Source organism: Centroberyx gerrardi, chromosome 20 (assembly GCF_048128805.1).
Source record: "Centroberyx gerrardi isolate f3 chromosome 20, fCenGer3.hap1.cur.20231027, whole genome shotgun sequence".
Classification (NCBI taxonomy): Eukaryota; Metazoa; Chordata; class Actinopteri; order Beryciformes; family Berycidae; genus Centroberyx; species Centroberyx gerrardi.
In genome coordinates, this window is record NC_136016.1 from 20,721,537 (window position 1) to 20,747,175 (window position 25,639).

General features: G+C 44.3%; 1 protein-coding gene across 3 annotated transcripts in view; it reads left to right on the plus strand.

Annotated features, from left to right (window-relative positions):
- Nucleotides 1–13,304: 13,304 nt before the first annotated feature.
- Nucleotides 13,305–25,639, plus strand: part of cdc42ep1a (CDC42 effector protein (Rho GTPase binding) 1a) — a 13,918-nt gene continuing 1,583 nt past the window's right edge. Inside the window, exons 1-4 of one of the 3 annotated variants that reach the window (XM_071898430.2) lie at nt 13,305–13,425; nt 19,408–19,540; nt 21,343–22,360; nt 25,194–25,639. The exon at nt 25,194–25,639 is cut by the window's right edge and continues 1,583 nt beyond it. In XM_071898430.2, coding sequence (XP_071754531.2) covers nt 21,889–22,360; nt 25,194–25,639 — 918 coding nt within the window. In that variant the 5' untranslated portion in view covers nt 13,305–13,425; nt 19,408–19,540; nt 21,343–21,888. Of the gene's footprint in view, nt 13,426–16,364; nt 16,385–19,407; nt 19,541–19,975; nt 19,994–21,342; nt 22,361–25,193 lie in introns of those variants that run through there. The other 2 variants (XM_078290722.1, XM_078290723.1) reach the window with 2 other exon arrangements.

Genomic DNA, 25,639 nt, shown 5'->3' on the forward strand with positions numbered 1-25,639 from the left:
TAAAAGGGAAAATGACAAAATCAGATCACTGAATCAGCAAGATTCAGTGGTATTACCTACTGATGCAGCCTTTAGTTTTTTTGTGAATTCTGATTAATTGAATAAGAAAAGTTGAATGCAAATGACATTACATGCATTAAGAGGGAATTCACTATATATGTACTAAAACACAGATGTAATCAATTACTTCCAATATTGGAGTTGAAGCAGAAAGTGACTCCAAGTACTGGAAAACGTGCAGAACGCAGCAAAATGCAGCAGTCACTCTCCTTCACAGAATAAAAAACCCAGCTGTTAAACCTCTTTTCTTCTTCTTCTTCTTCTAGACACTAAAATAGAAACTTCAGTCTGTCGTCTGCCCCCCCCACACAGAGCCACTGACCACACACTGCTATTTTCACACATACAAACCTACTGCCGCAGATGCACACGCTGTCATTAAGATGCCACTCAGCCCGACGTATTGAGTACTAATTACACTGAGGTGAAGGAAAACACACCGACACCGCCGCCCAAAACAGGCACAAACACACACACAGCATGGATTTGGCTTGTATGACTGTGCATGTTGGATGGGCGTTTATCAGAAAAGTGTGTGTGTGTGTGTGTGTGTGTGTGTGACAGAAGCCAGGCACTGAACCAGCACACATAGGGTCAATCTTTCAGGTCAGTCGTTCATACACAGAGATCAGACAGGTCAGACGGTGACATTCCTCACAACGCAAACACACACACACACACACACACACACACACACACACACTCCTGACCCGACCTCTCCTATCTCCAGGGTCTTGGACTTCGGCAACCGATGGCTTCAACTAAATAAACACACGTTACAGTTCATGTAAGCTTCTCTGCTCTGTTATCACACCTTCAGATTCACAGGCCTGGATGAGGGAATTCATACACACACACACACACACACACACACACTCACACACACAGCACCGTGACTATAGTGTAGCCTGTGAACTGGGCCATGTCACCTCTCAGGTCAGATGAAAGCACCAGGCTCTGGATGATCCACGGCTTTACAAGAGGCTGAGAAACGAGGGAAAGGAAGGGAAAGATCTGGAGGAAGGGAGGCTGTTTCTGCTATTTACAGAGCAGGAGGTATGTGACGGGACGGGGGGGTGGGGGGGTGGGGGGTAGTGTGTAGAAAGGCTAGACCGATATATCAGCAAAAATCAGATATCAGCCAGTCGTGCCGTCCACCTCCAATATGATGGAGGTTCCTCCCTGACCACAGTGACAGAAAAAGCCTGCTATGAAATTTTATTCTCTTTAAACATTTTATGTATTCATTTAATTTAGGTGCAGTGGGTCTCTCTGCCTTAAAGAGCTGCTGACACTAAAATAATTTCATCAGTCTGGGTTTCAGTGGAGAGTTTTAGTGTCCCATGATGGTCTGAATGCTGTTTCAGAGGCTTTTCCACCCAGGAAATAAAATAAAACCAAGAAATAAAGTTCTGCGGGTATTTTGTTGGCATCAAAATGGCAAAATGTAAAGATATTGAATATCGGCACGTGTCAGCTATTGGAAGCTTCAGTCACAAATATCGGCCTTTACAAACCTGACCTGTTTGTGTGTCTGTTTCCATGTATGTGCCTGTATTCCTGTGTATGTGTGTGTGTGTGTGTGTGTGTGTGTGTGTGTTCTTATGAGGAACAAATGTCCTCACAAGGATAGAAAGATGAGGGAAATCCCCCAGAGTGAGGACATGTTTTTGCAACATTTTGCCGCTTCTCACTCCTTCAAAGGGAAAAGTTTAGGGTCACGGCTTGGGTTTAGGATTAAAATTAGAATTAGGATATTAGGTTTAGGATAGGGTGAAGGTTAAAGTTAGTCATGTCGTGGTGAGGGAATGAATGCAGTCAATGAATGTACAAGTGCAAGTACAGTAATACAAATGTGTGTGTGTGTGTGTGAGAGAGATAGTGAGAGGGAACATGAGGGGTTTTTGTAAGGGTCTTTGTGACTGCGTGTATCTTAGTGCAGGTTAGTGTGTGTGTGTGTGTGTGTGTGTGTGTTCCTTTTTCCTGTTTTAGCCTTACAATAGCCCATTGTCCCGTCTCCCCGCCACGCTTCCTGCCAGGTCAGAATTCACGGAAATAAGCGCACAGTCCAAACAAACAGCGACGGCTGCAGCTCTCAAACCCGCCGCCGCCGCCACCGCTCGGCTCTCTGGGAGGAACCCAGCGTCGACCCGGGGGCGGCGTTCCTGCCAGGAAGCTAATCAGCGTCGCACCCCGGGGCCGACGTAAAGAAAGAGCCACATTTATGCATGTATGAGCCGGGATGCGTGTGAATATGGATGGACGGGGTTTGAGGCGGGGGCGTGGGAGGTGAGGAAGGGGTGGGGATTCAAATCATGGGGGATTTCCAACTGAAACAATTATTCAAACACATTTCATCTTTTTAGGCACTGGGTTGAGATGAAATCCAATAAAGAACAAAGCACAGAACCTGCACACTATGCTTCAGTGGTGCCTTTATTTAATAGAATTAAATGAGAAAATGTTTCAGCGATCTAAAACATCAGCGGTAAACGTCAGGTTTTGGTGTCAGTTCCTCAGAATCAAAGAGCGAGGGCTTCTTTCTAGAGCCGCCATTTTGCACCAAGAGACGTTCAACAATCATACAGGGAGAAACCCATTGTAGAAGAGGAGAGAGACCAATTTCTCCACCCACAGGAGCAGGAGAGAGACCAGAATGCAATGCAGCAGAGAGACATTGTGTACGCGACTCTCGCTTTTTCTCAGCTGAAAAACTTCCACTCTCTTGCTCTTACTGTGCTATTGCTATCACTTTCTCCACCTACACATATAACCCACAGCTGAATGAAACAAGTTCAAGCCCGTTCTCTGGGAGCTGTCAAAAAGGCATTCTGGGAAATGTAGGAAATCACTAAGTGAAGTAGAAGTAGATCAGGCAGGTTGAGGAGAAAAAAGTCGTTTCCAACAGTTTTGTCACAAAATAACTCCTGGAATGCACATTTCATCTTTTTAGGCACTGGGTTGAGATGAAATCCAATAAAGAACGAAGCACAGAACCTGCACACTATGCTCCAGTGGTGCCTTTATTTAATAGAATTAAATAGACAGTGTTTCAACCCTACTGGGTCTTTGTCAGGTCTAAGGAGAGTTCAACAGGTTCACAGTATGGACGAGTATGGAAATAATCCTTCAAACTGTAGATTGCATCTACAGTTTGTTTTCTTTGGCCTGAACCAGAGTAGTTTGTTGCATTTTTGTATTTGGTGCGTTTAGGTTCATGCTGCCCAATTACAAGTGAACCAGGGTTTGTAAACAAAAGTCACATGGACTCACAAGCAGCTCATTTATTGGACAGTTTTGGTAACCTGTCATCCCGCCAGGTGAGAGATTCTGTCTCTTCTTCTCTGGTGTTCATACCAGTTCAGAACACATAAAGAAGTAGCTGAACATGAGCATCAGTGATAAAGGCCACAGTGTATCGTACTGTACTACAAGTGATGATACAGTATCTTACATATTTCTCTCATCATCCCTCCATCCTCCCACTCTTTCCCTCTTTCTCCCTCCAGCATCATAATAATTCAACTCTGCTTCCCAGTAGGTCTGTGTGGTGGTGTGTGTGTGTGTGTGTGTGTGTGAGAGAGAGAGAGAGAGAGAGAGAGGAAGAGAGAGAGAGAGAGAGAGAGAGAGAGAGAGAGAGAGAGAGAGAGAGAGAGAGAGATAGGATCAATTAGTCCTGCATGGTTGGCGCCGAGCACAGTCAGTGCTTATTGAAGATTGTATTGTTATCATTGGATTTTTCTGTGATCAACATTGTCCATCTTTGTTTATTGGACTTGTGTATACGTGTGTGTGTGTGTGTGTGTGTGTGTGTGTATGTGTGGTACATAAATATTTGCCTACAGGGAAAAGCAAAAGGAGAGCAAATTAGCCGACAAGTTGACCGTTGGAGTTCGCTACAGTCGAGTTCAGAGAGCAGAGGAACAACATGACTGCTGTGTTTCATGTGAACTTCTGTGTGTTAATGAAGAAGGAAATTAAGGCTTGAAAATGCTATATACATGTATCAATTTTTTGGGGGAAATAATACCTCTAACTGATCAGTGAATATACCAAAAATGATTATTTTATCCTTGAAAGAATTACAATGAAGGGTTAAGATGAATCAAACCTGTAATAGTAACCAACATTGTGCTTTACCTTCAGTTTTTCCAGATGGTTTTTCAGGTGTTGTTACTAGTGATGTTACAGCTACTGTTACTGTCAAACACAGTAATCTGATTACAAATACTCAGGAGATTACTTAGAAGAGGAAACAATATTGTGAGATCATGAATACTAACAGAAACATAATTTTACACATCTTGAAATGATGGTGAATTACAGTTGCCTTGGAGTTATAATTGTTCTCAATTTACGGTCTGTAAATAGAAATAAATCAAATTAAAGTCTATTTTGGAGGCGACATAATTAAAAGTAACTGAGAGTAACTGTACTGATTACAATATAAAGCTGGTAATCAGTAATCTGAATGACCATCAGACACATGCACACACGCACACACACACACACACACACACACACACACTGACCTGCATACACTTACACATTCACATAAACTACATATACTCACATATACATATACTCACTTGCATACATTTACATGTACACAAAACACACACACACACACACACACACACACACACACACACACACACTAAAACATGTGTTACCTCTAAATTCACAGACAGAAATGGAGAGCAAAGATTGGATCAGGAAACAGACTTGATGAAAACAAGACATTTGGGATTTTTTTTTTTTCAGTCGGGCCACTAAAACCTAAACACATGACTCTCTTACAGAGAGAGAGAGAGAGAGAGAGAGAGAGAGAGAGAGAGAGAGAGACAGGGAGAGAGAGAGAGAGAGAGATCGAGCACCTGTGTCCACTGCAGACTCCCCAGACAGACGTTCGGTTCCAGACTTCTGAAAAACACAGTAGCTGCTGTTATTCCAGGAGTCAAATTAGTGGCCGGGCCGCTGAAGGTCGCAGAGGGTCTAATTCAAAACAGCCTGGCCGCTGGGGAGCCAATCAGGACGCAGAAAACAGGATTTACTAACTGGGTACTGAATCCCGCCTTTAACGGCCGCACGTGCGATAAAATCAGGATATTAGCCGAAGTGAGAAGTTGAATTTAATTAAGTTCGGTTGTGCTTGAAAGTGAGAATTGTGGTTTTTGAAGCGGTCTGTTGGCAGGCGGATCGTCTGCTTCAGCGTCCAAAACTCACACCAAAGTGCATATAACAGTCCATAAGAGAGAGAGACTTTTCCAACCCATTAGTTATAATTTAAGTGGCCTGTTGCTCATTACCTGCAAAATATTTCTCGGCTCACATGAAAATATGTTGCAGCTCACAGCGATTTTTTTTTTTGGAAAAAGACTCGACTTGTGTGTGTGTGTGTGTGTGTGTGTGTGTGTGTGTGGAAATGGTTTCAACATCGCTGGCAGGCCGTCGCTCTGTGTGAAAGTAATTTCCTGGAAAGACATCCCCTCTCTTTCTGCCTGTGAGATATTCATCCTGTTTTAACCCCCCCACCCCCCCTCATCCCTTCACACCTCCCTCCTCCCCCTCTCCTCCCTCATCCTTTCTTCCACCCACACTTCCTCTCCTCACCTTCCCCCCCTTTTTCCCTCCTCCATCCTTCTGTCAGCTGTTTTCATCTCGTTCTGACATAAGGTGCTTTGAATTCCCCCTTTTTTCCTCTGTCTGTCACCATATTTAATAAATACAAAACAATGACAAAATGATTCTGCTTTTATTGCTCCGAGTTTAACGGGAAAATCCATCCTAAAACACTTCTATTACTCTGTATTTCGGGGTCTATTTTTGTGGCTTGGGAGGTGTATTTTTCATATTCCCGCAGATAACTGGACAAACGTAGACAACAAGTTTGAAAATGTTTCAGAGATCTAAAACATCAGCGGTAAACGTCAGGTTTTGGTGTCAGTCCCTCAGAATCAAAGAGCGAGGGCTTCTTTCTAGAGCCGCCATTTTGCACCAAGAGACGTTCAACAATCATACAGGGAGAAATCCATCGTAGAAGAGGAGAGAGACCAGTTTCTCCACCCACAGGAGCAGGAGAGAGACCAGAATGCACTGCAGCATCAAGACAAGTTATGTTTTAAGTAAGGGGCGCAACTCTCACTCCACTATCACTATAATAATCACTCTCTCCACCTACATCTACAACCCAAAACCTGAATGCAGTTGCTGAAAGGCATTCTGGGAAATGTAGGAAATCACTAACTGAAGTAGAAGTAGATGAGGCAGGTTGAGGGAAAGTGGGTTCACCAAAAAAGTAAATTACAACACTTTGTTACAAAATAACTCCTGGAATACACTGAACATCTCAGATTGATGATATTTGACAGTGTAAAAGTATCCGAGGGTGAAATTTTCCTTTAATACACCAGTTGTCTTTTGTAAAACATGTGTAAAAACGTAATTTTGTACTTTGAATAAACCGAATCTTGAAGTGGGTTATGTTTTATGAACTGCCTCGGTGATTATTGCCCAGATGAAATCACCTATATCGCTTTTTAGCCGAGCAAAACGCTCTAATTCATCAGACAACAACATCTGCACTCTCTCCGGATCCAGCCTGACAACATCACACATCTCTTCCAGACTGTCCGCCCGGAGGAAAACAAGCCACAGACGAAGTGGTTTTTGAGGAGCAGGAGCAGCGACTTCTGCCCCGCCAGACACGCCGAGAAGGAAAACACGCCGCTGAGGACGGAGCGGTTAACGAGCGAGGCGGGCAGGACGCTGTCGTACGTCCTCACACACCTACTTATGAGGAGCGTTGGGGGGGTTGGGGTTTGATTTTCAGACACAAACATACAAACGTACGCCCAAGTTTTGGACTCTAGAAACAATCGTAGGGAAAGGGAAAGAAGGCCTCGATGGCTGCCGCTCCTCCTCCTCCCTCCTCCCTCTCTTTTTCCAGCCTCTCCGTCTCTCAATCACTTTTGTCTTCACTTTCGTCTGGTCCACAACCCCCCCCAAACACACACTCCCCCCTCCCCCTCCATCCATCTTCTCCTCCGTCACTCTCTCTCTCCTCTCTGTTGTTTTCCCTCTGGTTAGATGTAATTACCCCTTCATCATGCTCGGGAAGCAAAACAGTGATCTGTATCTCCATATAGGAATGGTGGCCTAGTCTAAACACAACTGCTGTGTGCGTGTGTGTGTGTGTGTGTGTGTGTGTGTGTGTATCTAAGCATGTGTCACCAGTGGGTTTGTGTGTGTGTGTGTTTTGTTGTGTAAGAAAGAAGGGGATGTTGGTCACCAAATATAAGCCATTGGGTTTGCGTCAGTGTGTGTGTGTGTGTGTGTGTCACAGGCTCTGCAAGTGACTTGTGTCTTGCGTCATTGGCTGGTTACTGAGTATGGGTGGTTGGTTCCACCCAATAAAAAATGCAGATACACACACACACACACACACACACAAACACGTTGGGAAAGAGAGAAAAACCAGAGAAAATATGGTAAACGCCAAGACCAAAGAGACAAAGAACAAATAATTAGAGATGCAAAACGTTGAATTGAAGATGATGTTGAAGAAGAAAACATACAATCAGCGTGTTTTCCTTTCTGTGCGTCTGCACACGCAAACATACAACGCAACTGTGAGTCCGCAATCCAAACAAGGGAAAGTGTGTGAACCAAAACCAGCGTGAAGCGGTGAAGAGCGGTTTTAATGTTCTGTGTTTTATCTCAGCTCAGAACACTGCATTCTGCACTCCCACCACACACACACACACACACACACACACACACACACACACACACACACACACACATCCAAGTTCATTAGGAAATCAAGTCCAAGTCCTCGGAGAAAAGTCAGCTTCAGGTCATTACTCAGAAAAAAGCTTTTCCAAACAAGTCAATGATAAGCAAAGGCCAAATTGGGAGTCAGCTGCCACGGTGTCGTTGAAGTGTGTGTGTGTGTGTGTGTGTGTGTGTGTGTGTGTCTCAAAGGGACAAAACACAGGCCAGTCAGAGGCATGAGAACTGGTGTTTGGATTCTCCATGTGCATGTTAATCAAAGCAGAGTGATGAAAGCTCCCGACAGAGAAATAAATCAGCGTTTAACAAACATGACGGGAATCTAAGACCGACTCCGTACAGCGAAACTGGTCGGGAACGCCAGGAACGCGGGGTCAGACGGAGAGGTGTCAGGGTGTCGAAATTCCCAAACCTGGGAATCACCAGGTTTTCTTGGACTGACCGGTGAGAGACGTGTAGCTCGTGAGAAAAAAGACTATAGCGTAGACTTAAAAGAATGAAAACCAGAGAGAGAGAGAGAGAGAGAGAGATTGTGAAAAAAGACTAAATTTGTAACCTTGCCTCCCCTCGGGGACGCAGATCTGAACTGCATCCAAAAGTTGTGAGCTTTTTCGAACAAATAGCTGACATGCCTCAGAACAGAGGTTGTTTATCTTGGGAAGGGGTGAAGGGGAGAGAGGAGAGGGATGCAGGGAAGGCTGGGAGAAAGAGGAGGAGAAACCAGAGCAGACAGATGGACGGAGGGACTGGAGATCACGCAAAAGAAAACAAAAGAGAGGCAGAGGAGATGAGAGAGAAATAAGTCTGATGCTTTCTGCTAAAGTTATCATGGTAAACCAGCCTCTATAAACCAAATGTTGGCTACAGGACGTCTACAGAAGAGTATTTTTCCTCTAAATATCCCAAGATCTCGACAACCAGCGGGTCCAAATGCAGCTTCTATTTTCCCCTGACAGTGTAAGAGTAATAGTAATCCACTAAGTGTGACTTAAGTGTGAAGTACAGTCAAGTCAAACAGTCCTTTAAACAAAGTAGTTAATCAGAAAGTGCTTTATAGAGTTATGAGAGGATCGGGCAACACCAGGGCCGTCTGCAGGAGAAATGACTAAATGACAAACGACAGGGAAGGAGGTGGAGGAAAGGGAAGGGCTGTAAAGTGGGAGTTAAGCTGCTTTCAGACAGAGTAGCAGATTTGCAGGCAATATCTATGGGGAGAGGAAGTCACCACAGCAATGTAAACAAGACGGTACACCATATATATCATAAACAGTGTCCATTGCCAAATCTATTGGGAGCCACAGCGGAAGTGTAGGTCGAAGCCTTCCTGTGGTTGACTAGCGGCTAAGGGGCTAACACGATTTTCCATTGACCGCAAAGTAGTGTGTCTTCTGAAACTAAACAAAGCAACAAAAGGTGTTGAGATTCACAGCACGCTATGTAGCATGAGGTTTTAGATGAACGTTTCTGTTATTTTAGAGCACAGAAACTTACAGAAAAAAGTCTGTAAGGATGGAGAGCTACAATGTAGAATGAACCGACTGTTGACAGCAGCTGATCCTCCTGATAGGCAGCAGACTGTCGTTCACCACAGGTTTTCACCTCGAGATGCAGTTTGGGACTTTGCTAAAGTCTGAGTTCAGTCTCATGATAATAACTGCTGACATTTTTTTCCACTGTAGCCTGTGAAGCTGCAGCTAGCTAGCTAGCTACCGTAGCTTGTTCTCTTTGCAGGAGATGGAACATTCCAACTAGCTTCGGCTCCCTGTTTCTTTACAACGATAAAAAAAATAAAGATTATACAGTCATAGATATTGCTTTTACCACACAAGCGTAGGTAATGTATAAAGATGTTTGCTTGAATTACTAACATTATTGCTATTTCTTTGCATACTAAGTTGTTAGCTAGCTAGCAGTCTCCATGTTGAAAGTTTTTGTGGGAAGTGATGTCAACCCCAGTGAAAATGTGTAAGATGTTGATTTCACCTTCAATTTAAACTTTTTCGCCCTCCAAAACAAAGCTGAGCGGAGATTTGCCCAACAAACACCCGCCTCACTGTCGCTGAAGGTGAATGGCAACTTCTCCGTCTGAAAGCACCCTGAAGCTCGGCTGTGGGCTGGAATAAAGAAAGGTGTGTTGGAGCCGCTGGACCGGCCGAGCCAACACTTCACGCCCGAGCCTCGACCGGGCAATCAGAGAAGAAGTGTGGGCAGAGGTGGCAGCGGGAGACAGTCCAGACCAAATACAGAGATGCTTTTAGACTCACACAGACATGGAATGCACACACACACACACACACACACAGTAATCCTCACATGCCCTCCAGTATATACAGATTAGAAGTGTGTATAAAACAGTGTCAGGCTTTAAAGCTGGTATCAAGGTCCCTTTGTCACTAAACAAACCATGAAGCAGCTTAATGCTATGCTAGCTCTAATAATAACCATGTACATGTGCTTGAATCAGTGTTTACAAGTTAACTTTAAAGGCCCCATATTATTCACTTTTCATTTTGTTTTCAAATATACTATGACTCAGGATAAGATTAATATGTTCTTTATGATGCTTTGCCGATAAATACAGTTTAGTTAAAAGTTGAAGTGAATTAGTTAAATGAATGTGAAGACATAAGTCGTCACAATACTGGACCCTGATTGGCCAACAAGTTATTCAAATGAGATAAACCTGCTGAGGCTTTCCAGTTCAAATGCTGCAAATTGGCCTGATTGGAGAGATTTCAGTTATTCTTTAGTTAGGAGAGCCAATCAGGATCAAGTCCAGTTGTGACTCTGAAGCTGCCTGTAAAAAGAATAGATTTTTGAAAATGCAATAACTTTAAATGTAACCCCTCAAACAAAGTCAAACTTTAACGTCTTAATTTAACATCTTTGATCATATATGTGTATAAATAGAGAAAAACATGAATTCCTATAACATGGGACCTTTAACCTGCGTGAGATGAAGGAAGGGTGTTGCCTGCAAGAGCGAGCGAGGGAGGTTTTCCGGCAGTGTGTGTGTGTGTGTGATTGTGTTTACTTACGTCTGCCTACGTGTGAGCTCCTAAGTGTGTTAAGTGTGTGTGTGTGTGTGTGTGTGTTTAGGGGAAGTGCTGCAGCTCACTCAGAGGTGGCATGGCGGCGGTGTCATCAGTCCCGGTCGGGGCACGCCGGCGGACGCCCCAGCCCACCTCGGAGCTTTAACGAGCGCCAGGCCCGTTACGAGCCTTTGAGGCCGGTGTGAGGATGCTTCTGTTCCTGTTGATAAGACTCTGTTTCCTGTTGGAGGGTCAGCATGGGCGCGCTGGCATGAAGACTTTACGGGGGGGGGGCTGCACCTCTCATGCCTGTTATTCTCTGTGTACTGGAGGAGGTTTTACAGCAGTTAGTGACGGTACAATTCAGTTCAGTTCAGTTTAAAGCTGCACTTGGCGAGATTTATATGTAAAAACACACTTGTTGTATCAGCTTTAATCACAAAGTGGGGCTGAAATAGAGAAGAGCGTCCCATTCTGACTAATTGAGACACTGTAGATTCGCCTTATATGCCCAAATGGTATTCTGGTGTCTGGTATGAATACTTCTCCACCCGCAGGAGGTGACGAATCAAAACAGAAGGGTGAAATCCAAACTGTCTCCTAAAGAGCAGCAGCATTAGATCTTCTCCTCTCTCGTCTGTTTGGTTTTTTGTTTGGTATAAAGCATCACAGACCGGCCGGGTCGGTAAACATGAGCGAGCTGTGTGACGTTTACTGACCTCACTGCACAGGATTTCTGGGTAATGAAGTTCAAACAGTTAACTCTCGCTGTCAGTATGCGAAGTTGCCAATGGTGCAGCTTTCAATCGTCACTGTAAGGAAAATTTGCTTTTAGACGGGGTTTTGAAAGTAACAAATCATCATCAGCTGATAAGACCAAAGAGGGAGTGAATGACTTAATGCTGTGCAAAAAAATATGTATTTTGGCGTGATAAGCTTGTTGGATCAAAAACTGACTTTTATGATAACAATTCAAATCTCTTCAGGAGTGTCCAGTGTTGCTGATGACTGAATCTATGCACCAACATAGACCACTAATCCAATTTAATGGTATGAAGGAGAATAACAAAAGCATCAGGTAAGATAGCTATTGGCATGGCGAAGCAAATGTAGCTTCACATAAAAACAGAAGATATTTTACTAGGCAGGTGACTTTTGGTGTGCGATAATCATCTTTTCTCTTTGCCTCGCATAGTGGTTCCCAAAGTGGGCTCCGGGGACTCCGAGGGGTCCTTAAGGGGGTTTGAAGGGGTCCCAAAAACATTCAATCATTCAATTTGAATTATTTCAGTCACTACAAGTTAGCACAGTAAGAAAATGTACAAAACTCACTGTTCTGATCACAGGTTTCCACTGTTATCCCCCAACCTACAGTAGCCTAGAGACAGGAATGCAGCTTGAAATTGAATGATACCTAACATTATCTTTTTCATTAGATAGGGGTTTAGGGTCTCTTGCATGTCTATCTGGGGGATCCATGACTTGAAAAGGTTTCACTTTGTCTTGAAACGTTTCCCCAGACTGTCAGCTGGGTATTTTCAGTTGACTCTTGACAAATGTTCAGCAAACTCTCTGTAATGTATGTCAACCGACTCTAAGTTGATTATCAAGTACACCTGCTGAGATTATTATCTAAAGACTGCTGGTAGACTGTCAACAACTTGACATACCACATGACATGAATAACACACTATTCACGTTAGGTAATGCCAGGATATGTTTAAGTAATACATGAGTTAGGGTTTACCAAACATTAACAAACATGTATAACATTACTTAATGCAGTTGTTTACTGTCACTGTTCATGCTTAATTCATGTTAGTAAACACATTAGTTAACATTATTAACAAACATGTGTAATAACATTAATTAATGCAGTTGTTCATGTGCATTTAACATTAACTAATCTTTGCTAATGTTGTTATTCATGTTTAATTCATGTTAGTAAATGCATTAGTTAACATTAGTTAATGAACAATTAATATAAAGTGGTATGCAATTTAGCCACATAAAAAACTTGGTTGAATTAAGGTTTATAAAGGCAACTGACTCATGAAACAATTCTGTATGTAGGAATGTGTTTCTCTCTAGCTGATAATCAACAGATAATCAGTTGTTGAAATCTATTGATTAGCGGTTTAGAAGCCCCACATAGTCTAATAGTGGCAAGTTTAAAACATGTTACTGGTCTGTTGAGACAAATGTTGCTGATGTTGTAGAGAGTCAGCAGTGGACTATCAAAATAAAGTGTTACTCATGTGGTGAAACAGTTTGGGAAGCCCTGGTCTGACTCTCATATGGTTTTATTGCTATTCTCTCCACGGACCGCCCCTTACCGCCCCCCCCCCCCCCCCCCCCCCCCCCCCCCCGGTCCCTCTGCGGAGAGTCGCTCCAGCAGCCCAGCCGCAGTAGCGGGACAGCCCGGCTGGACGACCGGCTGATCCGGACCCGACTGCCGAGAACAACACACAGATCTGGAATTTAAACAATAATCAAACTGACGTCAATCAGTATCTTTTCCGGCTCGCAGTTTTTTGAGGTGAGTTCAATTTAAACCCTAAGGAAAAGTCACTATAATATTCCTAAAGTGACTGACAATGCTCAACAGGGAGTTTATAGTGCATGTATGGCACTTTATATTTGTTATTCCCTTATAATCTCTTTATAATACTCCTATAATATTCATGTAGAGACTTACGTGCCTGTATGACCTGCATGGTATTTTTAATCTCCTATAATATTCCTACAATATTACCACCGGGACTTTGAGCGTGTCTGTAGTAACGGACATTGAGTCTATAGTGACTTTTTGGTACTTTATGGTTCTTTTAACTCCCTATGGTATCACTGTAATATTCCTATTATATTCCTATAGGGTCTTATAGTGTGTCGGTGAAGCTCAATAGTGAGTTTATGGTGACTTCATCATACTTTATGTTATTTCTTATCCTCTATGGTAATATTCCTATAATACTCATATAGAGACGTAACGTGTATCTGTGGTGCTTAGTGGTAAGATCATTATGACTTTATCATGCATATTTTTGTTCTCTTGTAATATTCCTATAATATTTCTATAATATTCCTATAGGGACTTTTTGTTTTCCTATGATATTTCTATAGTATCCTTCAAAATTTTATCGTAGGATTACAGTTGTCGTGAGGGAATAAAAAAAAAGGACATTATTGTGTCTGCTGCTTACTAGCTGTTTCAGTATCATGAAGTGAATTAGTAGCACTGCTGTTTTCTTCCTTTCACATGAAATAACAGGATTATTAATAAGTCAGCTCAAAGAAAAAGCTTCCTGCTGGCCGCTGATTAAAAAATAAACATATTAGGTTGAGATAATAACTTATTAAGATAAGGCAGGGCCATTATGTCTTGTAAAATGTTGACTGAAACCAATCCATTACCAGACCCGGCATGGTGTTAACAGTCATGTAATGTGACTGTGAGCTGCCCAGTTGTTTTTGTGGGACAAGTGTTGTGAGAGTCTGTCCTTAGAAACTCTATCTGCTCTGCTGTATATTTATATTCAGGGCTGCAATATATCATTACTATTTCCCCACTGCAGCCTCAGCCAGGACAAACTCTTCCAATGCTTTGATTTGTATTCCTATGCATAGTAATTACAGCAGATTGACAAATGACAGCCTATCAGTCATTTATTCCACTTAAATTAGGATGTATTCAGCTGAACTTGACATGATGAATTTGAAGTTTGGTGACTTGTAAGTGTTTTAATTATTGAGACAACCATGTAATAACATTGTCCTAGGAAGAGGTGGTGTCCTTTTAACCTCTATAACCTCCCAACAAGCCGATGAAAGAGGCCAACATGTGAAATACCACACACACACACATTGATTTGAGAGCCTGTTGGCCTGCTTAAACCCACCAATAAACAACGTTGCACAGTGCCGATCAATGACAGGCCAGCCTGGTCCGGTGATAACAACACAACATTCAATAAACAGCCTAACAGATCCATTCTCTCTTACAGTTTCTCATATAAAAAGAGTTTTACATGTTTCCTCGGCTCCTCTCCCCCTCTCAGTCTCCCCTAGCGTAGGCGTTTATCCTCCTCGAGTGTATGCTTTGATATTTTTATGTAGGTCTGCTATGTACTTAGCCAGCAGCATGTGTTTAACGTATGTATGTGCTATGTTTGGTGTTCCTCCCTCTCACATGATTGCCACTAATGACACGGTAGGCTACCTTTCGAATCACTTGATGAAGTAATGGAAAGCAAACAGAAGCATTTTTGTAGAGACATCAGCTCTTCTTTTTTTTTGGTACCTGAGTCCTACATTCCTCTGGGTGGGAACCTCTGTGGCCTTTGGGTGTCATTGACGCAACCGGGAAAGGGTCAGGTGCAGAGGTGTGAACTCTGAATCCGGACGCTGTATTTGTTTTCACACCGAGGGGTTCCCTGGGACTTTTTTTTGGGGGGGGGGTGTTGTGCCACACATGATGATGTTGGGAAAAAGAAGTGCTCCATCATGGTCTGTCGTCACCAAATGGTCACAACTCACTCCCTAACAAACCCCCCCTCCCCTCCCCTCCCTCCCAACATACCCATTAAGTGGTGAGAACATAGACACCAAAATCATCCATGTGTCCCCGGTAGATCGTTGGCTCCAGTGCTTCATGCTAACACTTTAGCATACACTATGTCGAGTGATAATGGGCGACTAGCATTATCCAAAGTGAGAAAACTGGCCTTTTAGTGATAAACATGACCAGAAATATCACTAACTCAATATAGCTGATGTAGTCAGGTTTATTTTTGAAGCTATTTCAGGTGAGCAACCTCACATTCATCCGCTGCGCACTTATTTTTAGCTGTACATAGTTTCCCATCGCTCACTCATTCACTCCCTATGGAAACAGGAAAGCAGTCACTGCTAGCTCAAAACAGAATGTTATTTTTGCATCATATTTCATGCAAATTTTTACCAATCTCCTACACAAAACCTGAAGACTTGGCTGCATATCATTTAAGATTACTTACCATTAGCTTTCGAGCTGCTACAAGTTCTTATTTTATCACTTTTGAGATAATGCTAGTCGCCTACTATCACTTAACATAGTGTATGCTAAAATGTTAGCATGGAGCAAAAGATCTACCAGGGACACATGGATGATTTTGGTGTCTATGTTTTTATCACTTAAGAGATAAGTTGACCAGCCAAAAAAACTTGGTGTATTCCTTTAAAGATTTGTATATGCAACTGGAATATGGCAACTACCAAATGGAGAGAGAGGTGTTTCTGTGGAAGGAGAAGAGAGAGAGAGAGAGAGAGAGAGAGAGAGAGGGGGCAAAGCAGGACTCCCGGTTCCAGCAGATGCAGGAAGCAGAGAGCCTTGGAGAGTTTGGATATTTGTTGAAGCATGAAAATGTTTTCTTGGCTCAGGAGGAAGTGTAGCTGTGTTTAGCTTGGACTCGGCCCGAGCAGAGACGGTGAAAATAGGAACCTAACTGAAAGTCAAAGGGGTGAGTCCAAAAAATGTGGCCTTATCTTGTGTGTTTGTTCACCTGGTTAGCCGGGTTAGTGAGTGAAGGACATGAAAGGAGAGAGAGAGAGAGAGAGAGAGAGAGAGAGAGAGGAGGAGAGAGAGAGAGAGAGAGAGAGAGAGAGAGAGAGAGAGAGAGGAAAATGACCTGTGATTAAGAGAACAAAACACAAAGTCCACTGGTGATTTAACTCGAATTAAAGCAAACCTACTGCAAGGTTTGCATTTTTGTTGCATTACAGTCCTCCTGGACTGTGTGTGTGTGTGTGTGTGTGTGTGTGTGTGTGAGTGTGTGAGTGTGTGTGTGTGTGTGTGTGTGTGTGAGTGTCGAACAGCTGTTTCAGTAAAGCTGTTTCAGCCTTCTTCAGTCAGTCAAGTCAATCAGTCGAACAAAGGGAAGGAAAGAAGGAAAGAGAAAGAAAGAGAACGATAGAAGGAAAGTTAAGGTAATAGAGGAAAGGAGAATGAAAGAGAGGGAAAGAGGGAACAGAAATGAATGTGGAAAGAGGAAAAGAGATGGAAAGTGAGTAAAAATGGAGGAGGAAAAGAGAGAGAGCGAAAAATAAAGAGAGAAAGAAGGAATGAGGAAAGAGGAAAATAGAAGTAAAAAGAAAGAGAAGGAAAGACAGAAAGAGGAGGAATGAGAAGGGAAGATAAATAGAAGGAAAGAAAGAAAAACTGAGGAAAGAGAAGGAAAGAGGGGAGAGAATGACATAGAATGAAAGAGAAGGAAAGAGGGAAAGGAGGATAGAGGAGGAGAGAGGGGAATGCGAAAGAGAAAGAATGAGGAAAGAGGAGCAAAGATGGAAAAAGAAGGAAAGAGAAGAAAAGAGTGGGACAGAGAGGGAGAGAGAAAGAAAGGGAAAGAGAAACAGAAGGAAAGACAGAAAGAGGAGGAATGAAAGGAAAAGAAAAGGAAAGAGGAGGAACAAGAGGGAAAGAGTAGGAAAGCGAAGGAAAGAGAAGCAAAGAGAAAGAAGAATGAGGAAAGAGAAGGAAAGAGGGGAGAGAATGAAATAGAAGGAAAGAGGGAAAGGAGGATAGAGAAGGAGAGCGGGGGAATGTGAACGAGAAAGAATGAGGAAAGAGGAGGAAAGATGGAGAAAGAGAAGGAAAGAGAGAGAAGGAAAGACAAAGAGGAGAAATGAAAGGGAAAGAGAAGGAAAGAGGAGGAACGAGAGGGAAAGAGGAGGAAAGAGAAGAAAAGAGAGAAAAAAGAGGAAAGAGAAGAGAAATAGAAGGCAATAGAAGGAAAGAGGGAAAGGAGGATAGAGAAGGAGAGAGGGGGAAGAGGAGAGAGAAAGAGAAGGAAAGAGAAACAGAAGGAAAGAGAGAGAAGGAAAGACAGAAAGAGGAGGAATGAAAGGGAAAGAGAAGGAAAGAGGAGGAACGAGAGGGAAAGAGGAGGAAAGAGAAGGAAAGAGAAAGAAAAAAGAGGAAAGAGAAGGGAAGAGAAATAGAAGGAAAGAGAGAGAAGGAAAGACAGAAAGAGGAGGAATGAAAGGGAAAGAGGAGGAAAGAGGAGGAACGAGAGGGAAAGAGGAGGAAAGAGAGGGAAAGAGAGAGAAAAAAGAGGACAGAGAAGGGAAGAGAAATTGAAGGAAATAGAAGGAAAGAGGGAAAGGAGGATAGAGAAGGAGAGAGGGGGAGTGAGAAAGAGGAGAGAGAACGAGAAGGAAAGCGAGAGAGAAAATGAAAGAGAAGGAATGGTGATTCAGAGCCAAACGTGGTTCCAATCAGCGCTGAGGTTGGGAAGAAGGATGTTTGATGGTCGTAATCGAGAGAAAGACTCCACCGACCGATGTTCTCCCGAGGAATGCGTTCACACACACACACACACACACACACACACACACACACACACACACACACACGCACACACACACACACACACGCACACACACGGCTCCTATTAGACTGTGGTTGCTCTGGTTTATATCCAGCAAAGCCACCTCGAGCAAATACTGTACATAGTGACATGGAAATATTTTATTGGGCCGGTCTGTGATGTATGAACGCTCTGAAAGCCTCCGACTGCTGAGCCGGGGGAAAGAGGCAGCAGGACAGAAGCTTTCGGGACCGTCCAGGCACACGTTAATTAGGTCAAGAGTTTCATGTAAAAATACACCCGTCCCATCAGCATAAATCACAAATTCGGGCTACAACAGAGAAGAGCGTCCCATCCCCCACTAATTGAGACGCTCAAATACATTTTTTTGAAACTTAACAGTGAAATCCAAACCGTCTCCTAAACAGCAGCGAGCAGTATCTGACACAAATGTTAGTGTCCAGTAATTGCACTCTTGATATTACAAGAATAACAATGTTTGGGTCCAAGTTTTTTTTTCTTAAAATGGTGAAAACACTCAAACTGAGAGGGGGGGGGGAAGAAAAAACAAACTGTGTGGGCGAAACAAGGAAATCTGAAGTGGCTTATAAAAGCATCTCATCCCAAAAGAATGAGAGAAAATCGATAAATCAAAGTCATAAACAAAGAAACAAGTCACATCAGAACTTAAGGAGGACGAAAATGGAACAAAAACAGGAAAAGTCATAAATAACAAGGAAAGGAAATAAAATAATGGTCAAGGATGCCAGTGATGAAAAATGTTAGACAAATTTGTTTTTCTACGATCTTATCCATCGGCCGGGACTCGTCTGGGCCCTTACCCTCCATACTTCTCTGTCCTGTATCCCTCCGTCTCCTTCCATCACTCTCTTCCTCCCATCTCACCTCGTTTCCTTCGTTTCCTCTCCTCATCTGACCTTTCCGTTTCCCATCTCGTTTCTCAATATCCGTTCCTCGCATCCCTTTTGCACCTTGATTCGCCACCTTCCCCCCTTCACTCCTCTCCAAAAAATCTAACTTATCTGCTTTCATCCCCTTCCCCCTACCATTAATTCTCACCCTTTTCCATTTCCATGTCACTCTTGCCCCTCTCCCCCTTTTTTTTAACAGAAGACGTCCCAAACTTATATTCTCTTTCACTCTCTTTCTGTCAGGAATCAGGCTCCGGCAGCAAATAAAGACCCAGAGAACCAGGCCGACCAGGGGGAGCAGCAGCCAGGCCTTGCCCAGAGAGAGGCGCCCTACCGGGGGCAACGCAGGAGGCGAAGGATTAGGGGATAATCCAGGGTACGCCCCAATCCCCCCTGTCGACTAGTCCCCCTTCTTCGTTCTCCATCCCCAAGACGCAGGCAGGCTGCTGCTGGGATTACAGCATTACACTTATTACCCTTTAAAGACTTAAGGAGGGTTGTTTTTGTTGGGTTTTTTCGTCCTCTTGGTGGTTTTCAGGCTGTTTTATCTGACGCCCGGGGGGGGGGTTCAGGCCGCTGGATTTGGGTTAACTCTTGAAAACAGAGGATCAAGTGCAGAGGAGGAGCGCAGGCAGAGGAAGAGGGAAGCAGAGTTTGGAGGGACGGGAGCGGTTTGTGCGGATAACGCGAGCTTTGCCTTTCGAGAGTCCGGATGAGGACCGGCAGGGAGCGCCCCCCCCTCTGAGCCGCGGTCAAAGGCCTAGAGACAGGATTAGAGACCGACACAGATCACCAGACCTTTCTGTAGGCGCTCAGCCAGGGCTTTGAGGTAGAGTAATTAATGGACTCAAACGTATCGCCACACTACTGTTGATTATCAATTAGGCCGAGGCTTTCCTTGTTCCCCCTTGATGTAACTCCAGGAATTGAATTGGAGTTTACCATGCATTCTCTATTCAGTTCATGAAGTACTTTGTGTCTGTGACTCCAGTCGGTCGGGACTTGTTTTCAGTCTGTTATGTCAGTACATGTAGTCCGGTTCATGGGAACGAGTCTCGGTCCCTCCAGACTCACACCATCTCAGATTCGACATCACACCTCAGTAAACTGGTCCCTGGCGTCCCGTTGCGGGCCCTCGATACGCCGCTCTCCTCGGCGCTGGTATGTGCCGCGTTTCCTCCCTCTCTCCGCTCCCAGCTGCCCCTCTTAAAACGCCAGCCGGGGGGGGGGGGGGGGGGGGGAAGTGGAGCAGAGGGCCCGGGACTGCGGTCAGCAGCAAATTAGAAGGGCTGCCTCGGACCTGACGCAATCCCCCGTCTCGTGAACCGTAGCGGGTCATTAATGAAGCCAGACGGGGCTGCGAGGCGTGGGAGGCCTGCAGACGTTTAGCTGCTGCGGTGAAAAGCTCTTAAAGAGAACCAGAGGTGCTTGTCAGAGCTGCTTTACGCTATCAAAATATTTTAGAATTGGATATGCATTACTCTGCTGGCAAAGAGCAACAAAAGAGAAAAGAGACATTTTTCGTCGCCCCCTTCCCTGTCGGCTCACACGGTCGCAGTCTAGCCGTAACACAAGCAGGAGGGATTTTCTTATCGGGACGTTTTCAGTATCTTTTCCATCTCGCTGAGCATACTTTGCCTGTTTGTAAACATAATCTGAGCCTGTTGAATGAAGGCCCTCCCTCTGCTTTAAAAGCTTGATAAAAGTCTCTCAGCGAAATGTAAAAATGAACTTTATGTAACCTTCATGCTGTAGCCAGACAAAGCAGGACAGAGTGGAGGCAGGAATTCCCTCAAAGTCCACCCGTTTTTAATGGACAAGAAGCAGACGTTAAGTTTGTTGGACAGAGGAGCGACTGTGGTCTAAATTTAGACGGTTCCAGACCGACGGACTTTGGAACGCGGATTCCTGAAAACCTACGGAGAGAGCGATCCGTCCAAAAACCAGTTTGGTTACTTTATGACCAAATATTCAAAATAGGAAAACGCCTTTTTGGTCTGTCAGGCTCTCTCACTCAATCTCATCCTCCTCATGCCTTAGTGATCCAGAACTGCAGGGAATAAACTGCTAAATTCACCCCATTTCCTCAACATCCCTTAAAATGTAATACCATCCTTGTCTACGTACGGTTTTAAGACAGATGATATCTTTTTTTCCCCCTTTTTTTGCTTTCAATAGATGGTTCCATGGTACAACCGCAGAGCAGTTTGCAGCTGGACCTATTTCTGAGCCGATGTCGACGAAGCCAAAGCCCAAAGCAACCGGGGGAAACCAGGCGACCTGACCGCACTCCAACGGGCCCGGCTGCTTCCAGGAACCCAAACTGCATACTGTTCTCCTCCATTTATCTCCGTTTAATTCAGCCGGCTTAACAACAAGCTGCAAAAAAAGCAGGACTGAATGTGCAGAAGATAAACAGCGATAATATTCCAGTGAACTCCCAGGACTGAGGTTTAACTTCTCAACCTTACAGATTCCTGAATGTGAGGTTTCGTGGAACTTGGAATAACTTTTCAGAGTCGTTTTTTTTTATGGTCCGCACTTTGGAGAACCAGCATCCGTGAGACTGAAATGTCAGTGATTTTGTCGTAAAACTGAGAGGAGAAAAAAAGAGCAGAACTTTGTGGTTCAAATTCTGCATCAAGTGGGATTAAAGGCAATTCCGGACATATTTTGAAGTCGATTTTCAAGAAATATTAAGACGTCCTGAGATCTTTTGGCACCATGAACCTGCAGGGAAAGCTGTCCGGCCTCAAGGGTCTGGTCACCCACTCCCACAGCAAGCGCCGGTTTAAAGGCGACCTGTCGGTGGACATGATCAGCCCTCCTCTGGGCGACTTCCGCCACACCATGCACGTGGGCCGCGGCGGCGACGTGTTCGGAGACACCTCCTTCCTCAGCAACCACGGCGGGACGGCCAACGGCAACAACGGGGAGACGGATTCTAACTCCACCCCCGACAACAAGATCGGGGCGTTCTTCTCCAGGACGCTGCGTCACGTGAGGAAGAGCTCCGACAGCCGGCCCAGGGAGGTGTCCAAGGACCTGTCGCCGCCGCCGCCGCCCGTCTCGCCCATCATCAAGAACGCCATCTCCCTGCCCAGGCTGGATGTGGACGTGCCGAACGGGAGTCCCACCGCCAAAGTGCTCTTCCCCAGTTCTCCAAGCACACCAGAGGACAAGAAGTGCTCTTACGGTGGGTACAGAGATACACTCAAACACACATACACACGTTTAAAGGAAAAATCCACCTTCAGATTCTGTTACACTGTTATACATCATCTAATCTAGTTATTTAGTGATGTTTTGTAATAAACTTTTTTTGGTGAACCCACTTTCCCTCAACCTGCCTTGTCTACTTCTACTTAATTTAGTGATTTCCTACATTTCCCAGAATGCCTGGGAAATGTCGACTCCTGCCCAGAGAACAGGCGTGAACTTGTTGCATTCAGTACGTGTAGGTGGAAAGAGCGATAGCGATAGTGACAGCAAGAGGTCGAGTTTTTCTAGTCGAGAAAAAGCGAGAGTTGCGCCCCTTACTTGAAACATAACGTGTCTTGTAGCTGCATTGCATTCTGGTCTCTCTCCTGCTCCTGTGGGTGGAGAAACTGGTCTCTCTCCTCTTCTACGATGGATTTCTCCCTGTATGATTGTTGAACGTCTCTCGGTGCAAAATGGCGGCTCTAGAAAGAAGCCCTCGCTCTTTGATTCTGAGGGACTGACACCAAAACCTGACGTTCACCGCTGATGTTTTAGATCTCTGAAAAGTTTTTAGCTGTGCTGGAAATATCTAACATTATGTCACATCGCCTACATTTGGTCAGTTATCCACAGGAATTAGAAAAATACACAACAAAATGGGCCCAGAAATGCAACGTACATCACCAATAGCTGTTTTTTTTAAGTGTTAAAGTGTTTTAAGGTGGATTTCTCCTTTAAATGATTTGAATTGACACTAAACAAAGTGAAACACATGAGCTCAGGTCAAATGAGTTGACCCCTGATAACTGGAAACTGCAGAGAAGCAGCAGGCAGCTGTAGGCCTGCAGTTCACTTCTACCCAGTAATCTAGACAGATTTGCCCCAGATGTCCTTATGAATCACCTTGGCTCATAATCAGCAGCGCTCACACTGTCAAACAGGCTGATAACACACAGAGATCCAGACAGTCTGAGAGGCTGTTTGAACAACACAGAAATACCCCACTCATGGCTCACACTGTCTGACCTCCCCCTGTCTCTGTGTGTGTGTGTGTGTGTGTGTGTGTGTGTGTGCATATGTTGTGCATGTGTCTGCAGGGGAAATACAAAACAATGCAACACTATTCTGTTACTTGGCCTAAAAAAAACCCCAATGTGTTGTGATTTCAGATACTTGAAATTAGGGGAAATTTACTTCTGAAAATACTTTTAAAATAAAAGCCAGAAAGAAGAAGGGAATTTAAATACCAGCAGGCGTTCTACCTCTTTCTAAAAGTGTGGCACAGAAGACATTTTGCATTTGTATGCAAACCGGAAATATATTTCCCAAACTTTTCTGTACCTTTATGCCTCAAATATGTAATCTGAAAGAAATCAGAGTAAATTACTGAGTTTGGATGATCCCTAGTAGTAGCTAGTGTATATAGAATACATTTTTAAATTAACCTATCCAACCCTGTGTGCGTGTGTGTGTGTGAGAGAGAGTGTTTGTATATCTATGTAGGAGTGTGTGTGTGTCGCTTGAGTCTTATTTTCTTGTCTCTTAAACTTTTGAACAAACGACACAGCTGTATACATGTTATGCATGTAAATAGCTTACTTTTACAGCAATAATGCAAGTTCCATTACTCCTTTGACCAGTTATTCTCAACTATGAGCCATTAACACCCAACAGTCTGCAGGTTTCTCACTCCAGTCGAGCACGACAGCAGCTGATCTCACTGATTAGTCGCTCCTCTCTAGCTGAAGTTGTGCTAATCAGTGAAATCAGCTGCTGTCTTGTTTGGCTGGAATGGAAAATCCCGCAGACTCTTTATGGTTGAGAGTCACTGCTCTGATCCATTCCATTTCCCACCATGCATCTACCCATCTGGGTCATGAGGGCAGCAGCAGTGTGTGTGTGTGTGTGTGTGTGTGGCTCGTTAGCGAGACGTTCACTTCAATGAGATGAGTCACAGTTCACAGAGCAGAGCGTTTGCAGACTTGACTCTGCTGGCGTCTCGTCATCAGATGGGTTCACACTGCCACCTGTTGGAGGGGATTAACAATGCAGTGAATACAATGAAGTAATCTGTGAATCAGAAACTTATTTGTTTTTTGGGATAATTGTACACTGAAAATCTTGAAAACACAGCAGGTAATAGAAAAATGTATATCTGAAATGAATCATTTTATACTCATGTGATTTTTGAATCTCATTCAATTCAGTTCAATTCGATTCAGTTCAATTAAACTAAAATCAATTCAATTCACATCTGTACTGTCCCATAAGGTATTTTGTTAATATAGGGTTTAAGATAACAAATCACCATCATACACTATATAGACAAACAACACTTGTATGGAAGGAGATTAGTGCCAGAGATTCTGTTTAAATGCATGAGCTTCACCCACTGTGCCATTCATGTTCAGCCTCTGCCTTCCAGCTGTCACTCACTGAACAGAAGTCCCTTGTGTGTCTCAAAGAGCTCAATATGAATTAAGAAAATTGAATTTGAAGTAGAAGTTAAATTCAATAATAATCGCATTCAATTTCAATTTGTGCCTTACAAATAAAATTTGTGAATCGACTGTACGTCCAACAGATTTGTCTTCTGAATGCAACAGTTCAATGTGCGCACGATAAATTCAAATTCATGCAATTCAAATACGATCTCAGCTGGCACTGATCCCCTTCCATACACAACTGAAACGACTCCAAGTCCAGTCAATAGAGTGATACAGGGCAAAAAAAGGCACAAAAGTGAAAAATACAAAGAGAAAAGGTGATACATGGTTATTGAGTTTCGTCTCTGAACTTACCGATCTCTCTGTATCTCGTCTCCTCAGGTCTGGAGTCCGGCTTCGTCACTCTGCCCCGCCTCTCCCGCTCTGAGCGCCAGCAGCCCTCCATCTCCATCTCCACCGCCTGTTCCCCTAACATCCACCGCGGCTCGCTGACCGACGCCACCGACGCCATCCTGTCCGCCCGCTCCGCCCCGCTCGTGACCTCTGACCCCGACGCCACTGTCGGCACCGCCGCCAATACCACCGCCTTCTCCGACTCCCTGCCCTCCCTCACCTCCCTGGACACCTTCACCTTCGACCTCGGCCCCTCTCTCATGAGCGAGGTGTTCGGCCTGATCGACAGCCCCGACGGCCGCCTGGAGGAGCCCGCCCCCGCCTGGGAGGCCGAGGAGGCGGGGTCGGCGTGCGGGCTGACCAACGAGGGCTCGGAGATGGACTCGGCGACTATCTCGTACGTGGATTCGCTGCTGAGGGAGGACTGCGGGAGC